This window comes from Tachysurus fulvidraco, chromosome 2 (genome assembly GCF_022655615.1).
Source record: "Tachysurus fulvidraco isolate hzauxx_2018 chromosome 2, HZAU_PFXX_2.0, whole genome shotgun sequence".
NCBI classification, from domain to species: Eukaryota; Metazoa; Chordata; class Actinopteri; order Siluriformes; family Bagridae; genus Tachysurus; species Tachysurus fulvidraco.
The window spans coordinates 10,401,730-10,419,547 of NC_062519.1; the positions used below are offsets into that span (position 1 = coordinate 10,401,730).

Here is a 17,818-nt window from a genome sequence, read left to right on the forward strand (position 1 = left end):
ATTTACAAAATGAGACCTGACAATCCATAGTGTGACAAAGAGTAAGACTATAATTTGATGTACAATTTGTACTGTAAATGTCCAGCATAGTGTTTTTGTATTCTCACTTTTTGATCAGATATTTCTGTGCATGAGTGTCTTTTCCAGTACATTTTGAGTTTGATTTATTTGACATTTTGCTTTTTTTACTTTACATTTACAATTTACTAAACTTACCTCAATATTTCAGCAGTGTGCATGCAATCTCAATTCTAGCCATGGATACAGCACTTTCGCTTGTCTTCACAGCTTGAACACAGCCCTTTAATTAAAAGATACAGTTCAGCAAAATGTTTTAATACAAATCTAAAAAAAAGAAAAAGCCCAGTATAGGTTTTCAAACACACCTTCAAAATTAGAACTCCACAGCTGCTCAAGTCTTGTTGTTTTTCATGTGGGAGGCTTTGCACTTGCCATGCTGCACTGTGCTCATCATGACCTCATGGCTTCAGAAAGTTTTTAGGCATCATTAAAAACATTTTTAGTTTTTGACCTTTAAAACATTATTCCTTCTGTTCCAAAGTGGTTACATGGTATGTATAACTCCAGTTTCACAGAACTTTACGTTCATACAGTACAATGTTTCCGATCCCAATGGATCCACAATTAAAATGCTCTAGCTGGTCATGCAGATGATCTTTCAAAAAGTGGAGACGATCGAATATTACAAATATTGTGTAAGTACAGGTTCAATAAAAAATTAAATTAAAAAAAACAAAACAAAAGATTTGAGATTACATAGTTTATCACACATACCACAAGCATCCAGTGTGCTCCAAAGTTCACAGGGCACAGCCAAATGTTCTCTAAAGGAAATTTCATCTGTAGGATGAGCATTTGAATTACATTATGTAGCTACATGTTATGTATTATGTTACGGTTATGTAATTAACATGAACTTTTGGATTACTTAAATACCTTTATCAGACATCCTAAAAACCAGAAAATACAGAGGTTGACACAGGTATGTACTGGCTTCTGTTAAAAATCAGTAAGAAAGCAGTAAGAATTCTGAAAAATTACAGAATCCTGTTAAAAGTTTCCTTTTGCTTTTTAACTAGATGGTGTAGGTATGCACCAATGCCCTGTGAACAGAAAGTGTTAAACAACCTTTTTGCATTTTAAACCACAAGTAGGCTAATTTTAGCCTCACTTACTTCATCTGACAGCCACTCAGTCCCTTGCAACATGTGAAGAGAATTGTCAAACAGCTTTTATGGTCCCAAAACTGCTTCAACCTGCCCATGGTCCTTCGAAGCCCAGAAGCCCATTTAGCAAAGTCACTATTTTTCAGAAATGGGCTATTAAATATAGTTATCTCAAAAGGTCCAACGGGCCAAAGTAAAACTTCAACAGGCCAACAGAAAATGAACTAAATATAGAAGTATTTCCCAATCCTGATACCTAAAAAGGCTTCAAGACAGAAATTTTGGAGCCTGTAAAATATGGCAGGCCAGTATTTCTCGCACCAGAAAAATCAAAAATCGAAAACACTGAAAAGGATTTATAAGCAAACCAGTCTGCATCAAGTTGCACAAACAGGGACTGGTCATAGATATATTCTCAGCAATATATTAGATGTATTTTTCAGCAATATATTTGTACCAAATTCATGTGTACATGTATGCATCCTTTGGTTCTATCCACAAATAAGACAGTAAAAATAGGTAATAATTTATTCTAATTGTTCCACCCCTTGTTTCCCCTTGTAAGCGGGAATTTATTTGGGGGTTTTTTCTGTTAAGTATTTTTCTGTGGCAAACAAAATTACAGATAGCCTTTTTGCTGTTGTCATCATGCTGTTCAGGATTTGCTGTATTTAAAGTCTGCTGAGCATTTGTAGTGGATGAGGCATGCTGGAACAGATACTGTGTTCAGCTGCTTGACATGGTGCAGAACTTTCGGATCTTTCATTGTCCATGCTTCTTTTGTACGATTTTAAATGATTTATGTTATATTTTACTTTTGAGTTCCTTCTTGGTTTTGCAATGTAACCAATTTGTCGTATGGATTCAATATTATATGGACCAGAGTAATTTGGTTCAATTCTCCCTCCTTTTCTTCCATGCTTTCCATGTTGATGATGAGCAGAAGAAGCTCATCATCAACACCATACAGTATGTCACATGTTGGTACTTCTTCTGAACCTTTTTGACATATGACTGCTTCTGTTTTTCCTGTGACCTTTTAACACTTTCTTCTACTGTTTGTTTACGAGCCTACACTTTCTTGTTTTTTGATTAAACAAAGTCTGAGTATGCAGAATCAGAAACATAGTTGTAAGTAAAAAAAATCCATGCGAAATGTACCTGAATACACTCCAGTTTCTGATCGGCAGCCAAATGTTTCCCAACTTTTTGACACTTGTCACATTCTAAGATCTGTATGGTATATAAAGTTACATATTTACAGTGGCTTGCAAAAGTCTTCAAACCCACTGAATGTTTTCACATTTCATCACGTTACAACCACAAACAAAGATGTATGTATTGGGATTTTATGTGAAAGACCAAAGTGGCACATGATTGTGAAATAGAACATGAAAAATGGTGCCCAAAGGTTTTAGAAATTACTCACTCACTCACTCATTTTCTACCGCTTATCCGAACTTCTCGGATCACGGGGAGCCTGTGCCTATACCAGGCGTCATCGGGGGAGGAAACCGGCGTCATTTGGACCGGGGGAGGAAACCGGAGTACCCGGAGGAAACCCCCGAGGCACGGGGAGAACATGCAAACTTCGCACACACAAGGCGGAGGCAGGAATCGAACCCCAACCCTGGTGGTGTGAGGAGAACATGCTAACCACAAAGCCACCGTGCCCCCCCAGTTTTAGAAATGAATATCTGAAAAGTGTGACGTGCATTTGTATTCATCTCCCCTGAGTCATAGAACAGAGAGAATACTTTCAGAGAATCAGAGTCAGGGAAAACTTTGTAGAGTCATCATCAATTTGCTGCAATTACAGCTTCAAGTCTTTTGGGGGGCCAACCTCCTTTTCAGTGTTCAGTGTTTCAGGTGTTCATTCCACCTAACTATTTAGGGTTTGTTTTTGAATCTACCCACCACTACCTACAGTAAAGAGACACACCCGTGCTAGATCCAAATGAAAGCGCTTCTGGGATTGAAAACAGCGATAATATGGACCAAATAAACACAAATAATCCATTATAAACCACTGTTTTATTAAACCCAACTCATTTCAGCATTTAAACAAAAAAATAAAGTAGAAAGTAGAAAATCCTGTAGAAAGTTGAGTCCGTGAATTTAAATAACTGCCTCTTTAGTTGCATGACTGCTTGGTGGTTTTGTGTATTTTTCCTTCTAATGCTGTGAATATTGGCCACACAGTGATGATTCTTATATCGTTGGGTTCTGTAGAATTTCTGATGGAATCAGCTTTCTGATGGAATCAGCTTTATTCGCCAAGTGTGCGCAGACACACATGGAATTTGTTGTGGTTTTTTACCTCTTGGTACATACATATATACATACATATCTGGCATGAGAACAGTAAACATTTAAATAGTAAGATTTACATATTTACATAGTACTTGAGAAAAAGACAGCAATTAGAAATGGAGAATATTCATTCACAGATGGTCTTTCAGATAAGCATGAAAATGGTACCCAGAATTCTTAAACCACTGGTGAAGGACTGGGCCCCAAAAGCATTTGTCACTTCATTCAAGCTGGAAACAGATCCATCCATTCTCTTGGAGCGAGCTCGTTGTGCCTTGGACACCTACAAACATCAAGCAGTTGTGGCCAACGTCCTGAATACATGGCATGGATATGTTGTAGTTGTGACTAAAGACTCTCAGAAAGAACTGGTCCTTACAGATGAGGAAGCTCAAAGAGAGGTTGAAATTGAAGAGAAGATTGTCAAGAATCTGTCACATGCACACACTCAGTTTATGAACCAAAAAATGTAAAAGTGTGTTGGCTTGTTCTTTACTTCACTTAAAATACAGCGTCACATCTGTCTTATACATATGGAAAATTAACTTCTTTTTTTTTGTAAACTAAAACCTAACTTTAACAGAGTCGACTTTGCTCTCAGTTTGGCAAGAGTCACACATGCTTACCATCTCAACCTAGCGATAGCTTCCCAATGACAGAACCTTGCATGCCATGTAATTTACAGTAGAACTCTGCCCATGTGTTCCAAGGTGGTAACAGTTCTGGATAGAATAAAATATCTGACTGCCACCAACTGGATGAGGAAAAAAAACATTCCTAAGCATGCTTATTCCATGTATCCTTTTACTGATCTTTGGCATGTATGGTCACTGTGAAGGTTTGTGTTTATATAAATGTTTTTCATTACAATCAAATCTTCTAATGGCTACTTCCAACATAATAATATGCCATGTACAAAGTGACAAAATATACAACATTTGTGATGCAATCATGTGAAAATGTCAATGGAAAATCCTGTAGAATGTTGAGATTGTGAATTTAAATTATTGTCTCTTTCGCAAGTACTACGGAAATCCTTCCTATTTAAATGTTTACTGTTCTCATGCCAGATATGTATGTATGTATGGGTGGCGGGCTTATGACTTGCAAAAGGGTGCAAAATAGGCATATGGTAGAAATCTTACCTCAACCCAATTTTCTCTAAATAAAAATAATCCACTAATCAACACCTGGGAATATTAACAATACCCAAACATTAGTATCAAGTCACACAGGTTCGTTTCTATTATGAAAAATGGCAGACAAGAATCGTGATTACAAAATACAAAAATTTTATTTATACACAGCAAGTCATCTAATATAAACAATTAAAACTGTTAAACCACTCTCAGTTACATATATGTCACTAATCCTAGAGGGGAACAGAAACACAACACAAAAACAGTTTACAGTAAGACTGAAGCATATGCAGTACACAGAATAAAACAAAACACAATAGAGAAACACCAGGCTGAGGTCCACAAAGGAGACAAATGATCGCCTGCTGACTTAAGTTAGCCAAATGCACAAGTCAGGGGTCCCCATGCACCGCATCAAGTGTACACAACACACTAAAGATACCACCACCACCACCACCTCAATAAGGAGAGATCCTTCCACCTGTGGGAGCCTCCAGACACTTAGACAAAAAAGATTAATCGGCAAATAAATAACATACTGCTTCAGTCACAAATAAAGAAAACTTTCACAAGAAAAATAACCATTGATAGAGAATCATGGCTGCAACCATGGCAACGGCGTCCCACAATAGTCACAACGTTATTAACATAACAGGAATCATCAATTGTTAAAAAGAAAACGAGAGGAAGAAACCGTATTAAATGTAAACAAAAGAGCATCGTATATTGCTATTAAAGAAATAAGCCACTGATCAGCTGTTGTACGAGAAATCACGCATTACTTAGAAAGCTAAGCTAAACTACCGGCTTAAATGAGCAACTTAGCCACATAGCTGAAAGTTCAGCAGTCGTTCAATTCACTACTGGAGCACAGAGAAGGAAAAACAAGCCACCCAAAGGGGCAAAAGGTAAGCTAGGATTGAACAAACGAATCATGAAATGTGACACACAAAATAAACAATTAGCAAAACTGCTACATGCTAACTGCAGCTACCGCCAGCCAAACAGGAAGGAAACAAACCGGACGTGACGCATATAGTTCTGATAATCCTGAAAAACCAAAAGGTAAGAGCAATATTAATTTCATGGCTGCTCGGTTGTTTTGTGGATTTTTCCCTTCTAATTCTGTAGAATCTCAGCTTTCTAATGAACAGCTTCATTTCTAGGTGACATCTGAGGGGTATCAGAGTAAATGGGGCTGAGTTTCTAGTAAATGTTTGAGTATTTGAACTGTTGAACATGTAAAAACTTTATCCACATCCATGTCCTTTTACAATGCAGCTGTAACAATATGGCGAGTTGTGACTCAGGCAGCCTGAGTGAGGACTTTGCTGTCCCGGCTCATGTTGAGGAGGTCAGGAGTGTGATGGCGGCATTTGCAGAGCAGCATGGAGCTACAGGTCGTACGGTCGTACTTATCACTTCAGGAGGAACAAAGGTTCCACTAGAATCCAGGACAGTGCGCTTTCTAGACAACTTCAGCAGCGGCCGGCGTGGAGCCTCCTCAGCAGAGTATTTTCTCGCCCATGGTTATGCTGTTATATTCCTGCACAGACATCGCTCTCTGTACCCGTACACACGCCTCTACACTGGGATCAATCTGCTGGACTGTCTGACATTAGACACTGTTCAGGACGGGTCTGGTCTGGTCACAGTGGATCAGAGAAAGCTGCCAAACATCACAGAGGTCCTGAAGCGGTACCAGGAAGTGAAATCTGCTGGGTTGCTTCTTCCAGTGGAGTTCAGCACATTATCTGAGTATCTCCACCTTCTCAAGGCTGCAGCACAAGCTCTCAGTTCAATAGGTATGGGAAAGGGAGGAGAGCAGTGTGTGTGTGTGTGTGTGTATATATATATATATATATAATTTTCTGTGTAAACTCTCAAGACTTTAATGTAAGATTAGCAATTTCTGACATACTCAAACCAGCCCATTTGGCACAAACATCCATACCACAGTTAGTCACAGAGATCACACTTTGTATGGCCTTGTGAGGTGCGATGTGAACGTTAACTGAAGGTTTTGATTTAAAAAAAAAAAAGTTATGCTGCTACATTTACAGGTTTCCCAAAATGTAATCCAGTAGCATTATACAAAATACACTGTATTTATATGTTTCAGGTTCCAAAGCCATGTTTTATTTGGCTGCGGCTGTTTCTGATTTCTATATCCCAGCTTCAGAAATGCCAGAGCACAAAATCCAGTCCTCCAATGGACCTCTACAGGTAAAGAATTAGATAAACCTTTTTTATCTCGTTATCTCATCTTCTAACCAGAGATTGTGGTCTTTCAGATAAGCATGAAAATGGTACCCAAAATTCTTAAACCACTGGTGAAGGACTGGGCCCCAAAAGCATTTGTCACTTCATTCAAGCTGGAAACAGATCCATCCATTCTCTTGGAGCGAGCTCGTTGTGCCTTGGACACCTACAAGCATCAAGCAGTTGTGGCCAACGTCCTGGGCACACGGCATGGATATGTTGTAGTTGTGACTAAAGACTCTCAGAAAGAACTGGTCCTTACAGATGAGGAAGCTCAGAGAGAGGTTGAAATTGAAGAGAAGATTGTCAAGAATCTGTCACATGCACACACTCAGTTTATGAACCAAAAAATGTAAAAGTGTAAAACTTCTTATTTTTTGTAAAGTAAAACAACTTTTACCGAGTAAATTTTGACACTTGCCAAACTGGGAGCACATGTGCTTGCACTCAACCTAGTGACAGCTTCCCAATGACAGACCCCTGCATGCCATGTAATTTACAAAAAGGTGGTAACTGCTCTGGATAGAGTAAAAAATGTGACTGCCACCAACTGGATGAGGAAAAATATAACTATCGTGTAAAGTTTAAATGTAAATTTATATAAAAGTTCAAGTTCTAATGTGTTTGTCATATGACAGTTCTACTTTTTCGAGACAGCAAGTGAAGAGAATGTAATCAATCCAGAAGTCAATAAAGTGGCACTATAGTCACTGCTTCATGATGAATCAACTCTGAGAACTGACTTTTTTAATGGATGTGCACATTGTAACAAATGGTTCACAAATTACTATCAGTTTTTACCCAAACTGAACAGTTTAAAATCACATGATAACAGGATCACTTGAGCTTGGTGCTCTTTTTAATTCCAGCACGAATTCCAGATCGTTCTCCACTGTATCTAGTATCCTCACGCCGAACCTCAAGAACCTGAAACGGATGGACAGGTCAACTCATTTTCAGAATGAGAATATAATCATGTTATACACTAAAGTGAAATCTTGTGTCTCATACCTGACCCATCCTGCGAATCTTGGCCCGTCTGAATTTCTCTCTGTGTTTGACTCTGGGATTGCGGTCAATTTTCTTCCTCTTTGGAGTGAGTCCTTTGTTCTTGGACATCTTTGCAAGCAAAAAAATAAGGCAATTATTTGAAATCAAAATGTACCTTTACTGTTTATATGTAGAAGAAAATACAGTATTCCATAAATAAGGTGTAAAATTGTGCTCAGGGAGCAGGTACTGGCACATAAGGTTAAGCTCTTGTAGAGTATAAAAACTTAGTACTGTAAATTCTGCCATCTATACCCATTGACAAAGCAGAGATAAACAGATCTTTTTAACTGTTAGTTAATTCGGTGATTGCAGAATGTACTAAAAAAAATTAAGGAAACATATTCTGAGGATTTTTTCTAAATGACCACAAATTTCCATCGAGTTCAGCGAACTTAGCTTGCAATTACATACGTTACATAAGCAAAAATAATTTGCTTGCAATTTAACCAATTCAACTAGTTTCTCAAGAAAAACTCAAAAATTCCCAGCAAAATAAAGCAAGAGCTACATAAGGGCCATTTCTCTTCCATGACCAATTTCACTGTACCTGGTAGGTAATGCCCCTTTTAGCCTCTCCATCCATCTCTGCTTCTTCTTCAGCCTCCTGCTGCTCCATCATTAATCTAGACACAATTAGAGTCCCAGGGTATCTGTCAGTGAGGTTGTTGACCCTATTTAATCTTGTAATAGCAGAGAGATTGTTAATCTCTTACCCATCCTCTGGCAGCTTCTTGTTCTTTCTCTTTAGCTTCAGTCTCTCCTCGATGCCTTTGTAGAATAACAGGGCTGCCTCTTCATCTGAGTCAGACACTTCAGCCTCCTGCATAGCTGTCACCTTTGATATCTATGGAGACATAAGAAACTCAAGTAGGCATTTATTACTGACACTTCAATACTGAGCCTATATGGGAAAAGAAAATTCTTGCCTCATGCTTGTCTTTTTTGCTGCTGTGTGTTTTTTTAGCCGCTCTCTTTCCCTGGCCTTCAGAAAGCAGCTGGCGCAGTTGAGGGGAGAATTTGGCATCAACAGCTCCTAGTTCATTGATTAACTATGAAAGCAAATGTTAAATTAACAAACAAATAAAAATAAAAAACACGTATTATCATAATACATAAAAAAATTAAACCTAATAAGATAAAGAACAGCTTACATTTCTGTAGGTCACCAGTCTCTCAATCACCGGATGGTTATGTGCTGGAATTCTCTTAGCTTTTAAGACCAAGTAAAAACTAATGTTTGTGCAATAGCTGTTTGGGAAAAATAGCAAATTATAATTCTGTGAATATTTAAGAACATTCTTTAATAATAATAAAATGATAATAAATTATACATCATATTTTATTATATTAGAATACTATTTACTTAAAATAAAGTTGCTGCTTGGTCATGAGGTAATTTGTCCCCTAGGAAAGAAAAAAAAAAGTAGGTGTTACAGATAATAAGAGCTGCATGTAAACGTTCCTTTGGCTAGTAGAAAGTGCCAATGATTTATGTAGGAAAATCTACCTTAGCGGTCTATCTAAGTTATTTATTAACACTTAACAATAGTGTATTTCTTAATTCTACTTGCCTTTAGAGGCAGTGTGTAACCCGACCTGAAATAGGTGAGAGTTTGTCTGTTTCTTTTTAGGATTTGGATAGATGTAAAGGATTACATGTAAAATATTTTGATATTCAGGGAAAAAGGAAACAAAATAATCATAACCGCTGTTGGGGAATTAAATCCCCGGACCCAGCTGACCATCTCATCAGTTTCTACTTGAGACACCAGCTCACCTTTCCTGGTGGAATCTGTCCATCTTTTACCATCTGCACAATGGGCTGTATTTCGTCTCGCAGTTCTGTCAGCTATACACAACAAAACCGAATAATTGAAAAAGTCAACAGCCTTTAATAAACTATGCAATGCTTTATATACAGGGAAATTACAGCAAAGGATCTTTTCATATAATTTGTTCAGAATTAATATAAATTACTGCAAAACAATACCTTAGCCTTGAAATCCTGAATGAGCTCCAGGAGCTCTGGACTCTCCTTCTTCAGCAGTTTGAGCTTCTCTTTCTGGGACATTGTGTTTAGGTCCTTAATGATTCTCTGCTCTTTTTCTTCAGCCTTTTCAGTCTTCTCAGCTTCCACTTCACCTGCCAAGTCCTGAAAGCCCAGAGATAATACACCATATTTATCAGCTATAATTAAGTCATAGGTTTATCTCAAAGCGCTCATTCTAACAACTTATTCATAGGGACTTGTCTGACAGATGCTGCATTTAATCTACAGTATTATTGCTATTAACATTATTAATAATAACTAACAATAATAATAAGGTGCATTATAATAATAAAATTATTTAAAATCATGCTCTTATTTGATAAAGAATGGCTAAAAATGGTTAATATGGTGAGGTGTTATTATGGTTAGCAGGCACTTATTTAACATTTATTCAATTCAATTCAAGTTTATTTGTATAGCACTTTTTACAATAGACATGGTCTCAAAGCAGCTTTACAGAACATAAACATTTATGGAGACCAGTGTCAGAGCTTTGTCAGCACCAGTATTATGTCACAGTAGAAACAGGACAGAGGCTTTAGCACTTTTAACATCACGTAAACTAGGGACTACACGCAAATATATCAAATACATCTAAATCTGAGTTTATGATCTTAGCTTTATGAGATTAAACCAAATAAAATGATTGAAGCTATTGGCAGATATTTCTGATCCTTTATTTCTAGAAAGACACAAAATTCTCTGCTAGTAGAATAAGAATATTTTAAGCTTGAAATTATATAGACATTACAGAGTCTAGTGTTGCAGCTGAACATATCTTTGGCACGTCTCTTCCTGGTGTTCAGGATATTTTTGTCTCATACAGCATCAACAAGGCCTCCAGCATTGTGGGTGATTGCTTCTACAACAAACCCACAATCCATGTTCCTGTCTCTTATCTGAAGGAGGTAGCACCCAGTCAAGGAATGCCATACCACACTGTCAAAAAATAACATCTTATATTTATCTACTATATCATCATACATCATATCTATGAAATCCTCCCTGAGATCCAAGTCACGACCTTTTATGCACTGTTTATGGCACTCTGACTGAACTGATTCATTAGAGGACTGCACATATAAACATACTTTTTTCTTTGGTTTCTTTTACAAACATTACTGCACTGAGAGTTTTTAACTAAATTTATTTACAGTGCCATGCGAAAGTTTGGGCATCCCTGGTCAATATTTCTGTTTATGTGAACAGTTAAGCAAGTGGAAGATGAAACGCTTTCCAAAAGGCATAAAGTTACAGATGACATATTCCCTTTATATTTTAAATGTATTTTAAATTAATTTTTATATTTTCAACTTTTACATTTTACAACGAAATAACAGAAACTATGTCCCCCTGCAGCCCCTTTGGCAAGTATCACAACTTGTAAACGTTCCTTACAAAAGTCCTGTTCTGTGAGATTCCTGGGCTGTCTTGCACACACTGTTATTTTGAGGTCTATCCACAGATTTTCAATGATGTTTAGGTCAGGATACTGAAAGCAATGACAAAACTTTCAGCTTGCGCTTGAGGTAGTTTATTGTGGATTTTGAGGTGAGTTTAGGATCATTATATAGTTGTAGAAGCCATCTCTCTTTTCTACTTCAGCTATTTTACAGATGGTGTTATGTTTGCTTCCAGAAATGAAATGCTGAACACTCACAGCTTTTCTTATAGATCAGAAGAGGATGGGGCTACCAGGCACTGTCAGTGAATGAGGAAAACATTTTCCAAGATGGCCAATGACACTTCGGTAAACAAGACATCTTACAAATGACTTAAATTACCCATGTTGTATGATTTAGTTCTCAAAATACTATGTATTCTTCTTAAGCCAACGGCATCATACTACATGCGTATTTGGCATCATCTGTCATCGGCTGTGAAACAAAAAACTTCCAGTTAACAAACGATACTACCCTTCTAAAATTCATACACTAGGAGGTAGAACACAAGCACATAGTGTTAAACAACATGAGGAAGAAACTGTCACAGGAACCAGACTATAAACTGAATCAAGCATCAAGTCAAGTCTTATGTACATGTGACATCGTAAAAAGGATAAGTAATGTTTAAATCCAGGAACTGGGTGCTACATCTTATGCAGCACACATCCAATTAAGGCTGCAAATGAATTGTACCTGGAGCAGGTTTAGATCGTAGTCATCCTCGCTCAGGTTGGCTGCTAGTCGATTCTGAATGTTTTTGGCTTCTTCTTCTTCCTCCTTATCCTCTGCTTCTATCTCCTCCAGTGGTTTTCCTTCTACAAACAGATCAATAATCAGCATTTTCAAATCCTGCTAAAGAAAACTACAACAGCAAGACCAAGGTGTGTGGTGTGAAGTTCATACTGTGTTCATACTTTTAGTGGTATAATCAGAGTCATAGTACATTTTCTTCTTCTTCCCCCAGGCCATGTCATTTGGTAAATCTAGTGAATTGAAACAGGGGAGAAATAAATTAGTAACTTGTCTGAAAGGTTACATAATTATAGTAAATTTCACATTTTACAAATTAACTAATGAACAATGATTTACCATCATCCCTTTTTCCTTCCAGATCACTCTCCATGTCAGTCTCCTCTTGTTCTTCATTGCTGCTATTCTCCTCTTCCTCTTCATCATCTGAATCCTCAAGTGTCAGGGGCATCACCTCTTCCTGAACAAACCACAAATTATCACAGAACACTGCTGCACATCCTAAAATATGACTCACTACATTAAATGAATGGTATTTAGCCACTCAGTGACCACATCCACTGTGTATTGATCAAGTATTAATAATCAGCAGAAGATTATCACCTCATCTGCATCATCCTCCTGCTCACTGTCCAGCTGTATGCCTTGAGCCAAAAGATTCTTCAAATATAAAACAGGCTGTCAGTAATTGTCAGGTTTCAGTCAATCAAAGTGTGACAAATCGATGTGAAACAGTAACTCACTGAGATTTTGGCACTGTGGAAATGCTCTATTTCATCCTGCAAACTCTTAGATGATGTCTGAGGTGACACAAACAAATCAGCATTAAGTTAAATTTCTGCTGTTCCGCATTACACTTAGAGCAAGACGGCTGTCCGCAAAATGCGAGAGAAGTTCCATGATACCAGTCTACCTTATCTGGGATATCCTCATTTCTGTAGCAGGCTGCATCATCGCTGTCATACTCTTCTACCTTACGTGCTTTCGGTTTTCGCACGACTCTGTTGGGGGAAAAGGCCAAAATGAACCAAGATTATGAAATGTGAAAACTATTAGACATTAGTCCTGTGTTGTTTTATGTAGCACCAGGTACTAAAGGAACATAGTTTCATTACAGTTCATAATGCATCATTATACTGTATATACGGCCGAAAAGACAATAAAAGCTTCTTGACTTGATAGTACCGCAGGATATTCTGTGACATTGTACATTACAGTAGCAAGGTGGTTTTGACACTGGGCACATTTGTTAAAACCACAGCATTGGTCTGGTTTCACTTGATTATATCAAACACTCCCCCCTCCACCACAATTGGGGAATAAAACAACTGGACAACACATCACTTGTTATTTTTTGTCAAATTATTTACTTAGTTCTGGCTTCTTGTTCTTTATACTTGGGTTAATTTTTCGGACTTCTGTGGACACCTAGAAAAAGTTTGTTTACTGTAATGTCATAATTATTAGGATGTGTTCAGCCCTACATGCACCTTAATCAACCTTTTTGTGCTTCATTTAATTCTGTGTAGTGTGAAATTAATTCATTACAATGGTGTAAATCACATCCCTGTTTTTCTCAAAGCTATTCTTTTTAATATTGTAGGTTTATAATCATTAAACTTGTATCGGTTTTATCCAAACATCAAGAACACAATCAGAAGAAGGGTTATAAATAATCAACCAATATCATGAAATGTGTTCTGTAAGTGAAATATTTAGGAAGAAATATTACTGTGATGGCAGTAAACCAAAATACTTAAATTATGAAAATAATATTGAATAATTTATTCATTATCAGCAAGCACTTTATTCTGCTCAGGGTCGCTGTGGAACCAGATCCTATCTATCCCTGGAAGACTTAGTGGGAATCACATATTCACAACCAGGATCAATTTTAACTTTTAAATTTACCCCTCACCCTCCATCCCCCAACGTAAATCCCTTGGCTGGGAAAAAATCTGGGACCCATCATAGAGAAACAAATCTTAATTAAAGCATTTTTGATTTCTTTATATTTTTCCACATTGATTTGGAGATACCACTCCATGTGGTCTTTGAGGACAGCAACCTCCTCATCAATACAACATTTGTCAGACTGTTTATTTATAATCACACCCTCCAGAGTCACCCAAATGAGAATGAGGTTCTCCCTTGAGTCTGGTTCCTCTCAAGGTTTCTTTAAAGAGTTTTTCCTCTCCACCGGCTCCTGAATCACCTCAGACTTTCTCATTGGGGACAAATACAAACACATTTAAATATATCTAATATTAATCAAGAATTTTATATTATATCAAGTTTTACTTTATTCTTTAAATTAACCCTCTGTTCTATGTTTATGTTCTGTAAAGCTGCTTTGATGACAATTGTAAAAAGCTCTATACAAATATAATTGAATTGAATTTCTATCAAAGCAAATGAAATGCCAAAATTACAAAAATAGTGCACTTCAGAGTAAAGGTGAAACAAGTGAACTGAACTGGGTGAAGGTTTGGACCTGGTCAGCAAGATAATATTCATTAACAGTGGTATATACACTAATAGTATAGTAGTAAACACACTAGTATTGTAGTAAATACACTAGTAGTATAGTAGTAAACACACTAATAGTATATACACTAATAGTATAGTAGTAAATACACTAATAGTATAGTAGTAAATACACTAGTAGTATAGTAGTAAACACACTAATAGTATATACACTAATAGTATAGTAGTAAACACACTAGTATAGTAGTAAACACACTAGTATAGTAGTAAATACACTAATAGTATAGTAGTAAACACACTAGTATAGTAGTAAACACACTAGTATAGTAGTAAATACACTAATAGTATAGTAGTAAACACACTAGTATAGTAGTAAACACACTAGTATAGTAGTAAATACACTAATAGTATAGTAGTAAATACACTAATAGTATATACACTAATAGTATAGTAGTAAACACACTAGTATAGTAGTAAATACACTAATAGTATAGTAGTAAATACACTAATAGTATAGTAGTAAATACACTAATAGTATAGTAGTAAATACACTAATAGTATAGTAGTAAATACACTAGTATAGTAGTAAATACACTAATAGTATGGTAGTAAATACACTAATAGTATAGTAGTAAATACACTAATAGTATAGTAGTAAATACACTAATAGTATGGTAGTAAATACACTAATAGTATAGCAGTAAACACACTAGTATAGTAGTAAACACACTAGTAGTATAAATATAAGAGTAGTAAACAGCCTATACTGCCTAACTTCCTGGTGTATGGTGAAGGGAGGTGAAGAGGGAGCTCCAGAACTCATGGATACATTTTATTACAATATTTACAATAGTAAATATTGTAATATTAGGAAACTATGTTTTCAGGCTAAATACTGTGTAAGCAAACGTGTGTAGTATTTTTAGTTAGATTTGTTTGTTTTATTTTAACAGCCTGGTGCTTTACTCTGATCTTGGACTCTTTTTTGGACGTATTTTGGAATCCTTCTGCTTTATAACACTCACAAAATCCCCTGAGCATTTTATATCAACTGTATTACTTCTGCTCACGTGTTAAAACTCACATTATCAGTATTAACAAAATAGTTTATTTATAACAACTTTACATTTATACATGAGTTACACATATAATGTCAAGATTAGAACCTTTTAAAGTTACATACCGTTTAGCACGAACCATGCTGCTGTACTCAGGTCCTGACTAAAGACTACAACTAACAAAGCAAAACAAAAAAAAATTATAGTTATAACAGAGGGTCTTTTTTAAGTCGACGTAAAAGTCACCCACGAGATTTCCAAAATGCGTGTGCACGCTACTTAGGAAGTACTTCCGGTTCAGAAATAACCTAACAAAATAAAAGTCATATAAACGAGTGCTGTTGTAAACAGTACAATGACTGCAGCCATTTTATGAAATTAATAACATTCCCTGGTTGTACCCCAAAACTGTTGGAGCAACAGCAGACGTTTAAAAAAATCAATCAATCAATCAATCAATTAATAAATAATAATAATAATAATAAGAAGAAGAAGGATTATGTTAGTATAATAGGAGAACAAGAGAGGGTGACATCTTAACATCTTTCAAGATAATCTAATCTCTTGTACTTCTGTTTGTACACAATTATCCATATAATCATTCTATTTCTAATATTTTATTTTGATAAATAAAATTATTTTTTTCTCACCCTTTACTATAGCACCAGATAAAGACAAATAAATAACCCAATGGGCCCAAAGTTCTAGTCCTGCTCCTGCATTTCCAGCTGCATTCACAATGGTGGAATTTTATAGCCATGTGCTCGGACCTACTGCACATTGAATGTCAGTGATTCTCATCAGATATGTAAGAGTACTCGCAAAAAACTCTTAAAAAAATATTAAGACACACTTCAAACTGAATGAAATAAGGTATTAAAATAATAATAAAATAATTAACAGTAGAATGACAATAATAGAAGGATAATATACAGTGATGCTGAGAATGCGAGAGCCACCTATGACAAAATAGAACCGTGTCGTATGACTAAATCCATAACGTCCTTAAATTTTGTAATATGATGCCATGAAATTTGTCTTACAGAGTTTTTATTAATTTTAAAAGTTTTGTCATGTAGTCTGGGCAAACTCATACAAAGTGAGTACTCTGAGTGTTGTCATTAGTCTGTCATTAGAAGGTGTTGTTTACATCTACATACATTTATGCTGTTTGACTGACACCTTTATCCACAGCAACTGACAAAAATGCTCTGAAATATATATCAATAAATAGATTCAGGTTTAGGTTCACTAGGTCAAGAATTAAGATACTATCAGTCTAAAAATCATTGTTGTGTTATAAACTGTTAAAAAACCTCTGCGATATACTTTGAAGATTATAGAAGCAATGTTTCAGACATAGTGTCATAGAATGGTAGCCCACCTTTCAGTGGATATTAGGAGAATACTTGATTTTATACACAGACAATCTGTGATGCTTGTTTAAAGTATAAACTATGAAAAATATCGACCAACCCAAATGAATTTGCACTAGTAGTTAAAAAAAAACCTTTTGTTTCATCAGTGCGTGGCTGCTGCAGTATTAAAAACAGGGTCACACTGGATCCATTCTTTTTGGAAACCTTTTCATGAGAGTGGGAATTTGTGCTCATTAGGACACAAGAGCATCCATCCATGATCCACACTGCTTATTCTAGTGGGTCACAAGGAACCTGTATCCCAGGAGACTCTGGACACAAGTGCCCCCTTTCCACCAGAAAGAACAGGGTACTGGCTCAGAGCAAGTGCTGAAGCTGGTTTGAAGTTGGTTCCACTGGCGAGCCTTCAGAACTGGTTTTCCTTTACATAAGCTAGCGAGGCCAAGTCTTACATCACTGTATACAACGTTATACAGTGACGTTAGCACAGCAGCTGCAAACCTAAACACAACATCAACAATGGTGGATGTTGCTTTATTGTTAACGCTCATGTCTTTGCAAACCTATGTTGGCATCCAAACGTGGCGAATCCTGATTTCAAATACTTTAAACATGGCGCTAATGACGTTCTCTTTTGTCTTGTTGGTCACAGTAATGCCACCCCCAGCCCCTGATGCAAGCGGTTCTTAAGTCTA

At 36.5% G+C, this 17,818-nt stretch overlaps 2 protein-coding genes across 5 annotated transcripts; one reads left to right on the plus strand and one right to left on the minus strand.

Annotated features, from left to right (window-relative positions):
* The first annotated feature begins 5,078 nt into the window (after nt 1–5,078).
* ppcs (phosphopantothenoylcysteine synthetase) lies at nt 5,079–7,626 on the plus strand. 4 transcript variants are annotated; one of them, XM_027144001.2, is made up of 5 exons: nt 5,079–5,547; nt 5,630–5,704; nt 5,921–6,444; nt 6,762–6,865; nt 6,934–7,626. In XM_027144001.2, exons 3-5 carry the CDS (start codon nt 5,931–5,933, stop codon nt 7,255–7,257), a joined length of 942 nt encoding a protein of 313 aa, XP_026999802.1. In that variant the 5' UTR covers nt 5,079–5,547; nt 5,630–5,704; nt 5,921–5,930; the 3' UTR covers nt 7,258–7,626. The 4 variants fall into 4 exon arrangements, with proteins under 4 accessions (XP_026999802.1, XP_047666143.1, XP_026999803.1 ...); XM_047810187.1 differs by having other exon boundaries at nt 5,640–5,704; XM_027144002.2 differs by having other exon boundaries at nt 5,079–5,704.
* Nucleotides 7,616–16,048, minus strand: utp3 (UTP3 small subunit processome component). Its single transcript, XM_027143999.2, has 16 exons — nt 15,870–16,048; nt 13,113–13,200; nt 12,943–12,999; nt 12,803–12,859; nt 12,539–12,659; nt 12,364–12,432; nt 12,143–12,264; nt 9,945–10,106; nt 9,732–9,803; nt 9,318–9,358; nt 9,106–9,202; nt 8,881–9,003; nt 8,668–8,798; nt 8,502–8,577; nt 7,913–8,020; nt 7,616–7,828 (listed from the first exon to the last, which is right to left on the minus strand). The coding sequence occupies exons 1-16, from the start codon at nt 15,884–15,886 to the stop codon at nt 7,739–7,741; spliced, it is 1,431 nt and encodes a 476-aa protein (XP_026999800.1). The 5' UTR covers nt 15,887–16,048; the 3' UTR covers nt 7,616–7,738.
* Nucleotides 16,049–17,818: the final 1,770 nt, after the last annotated feature.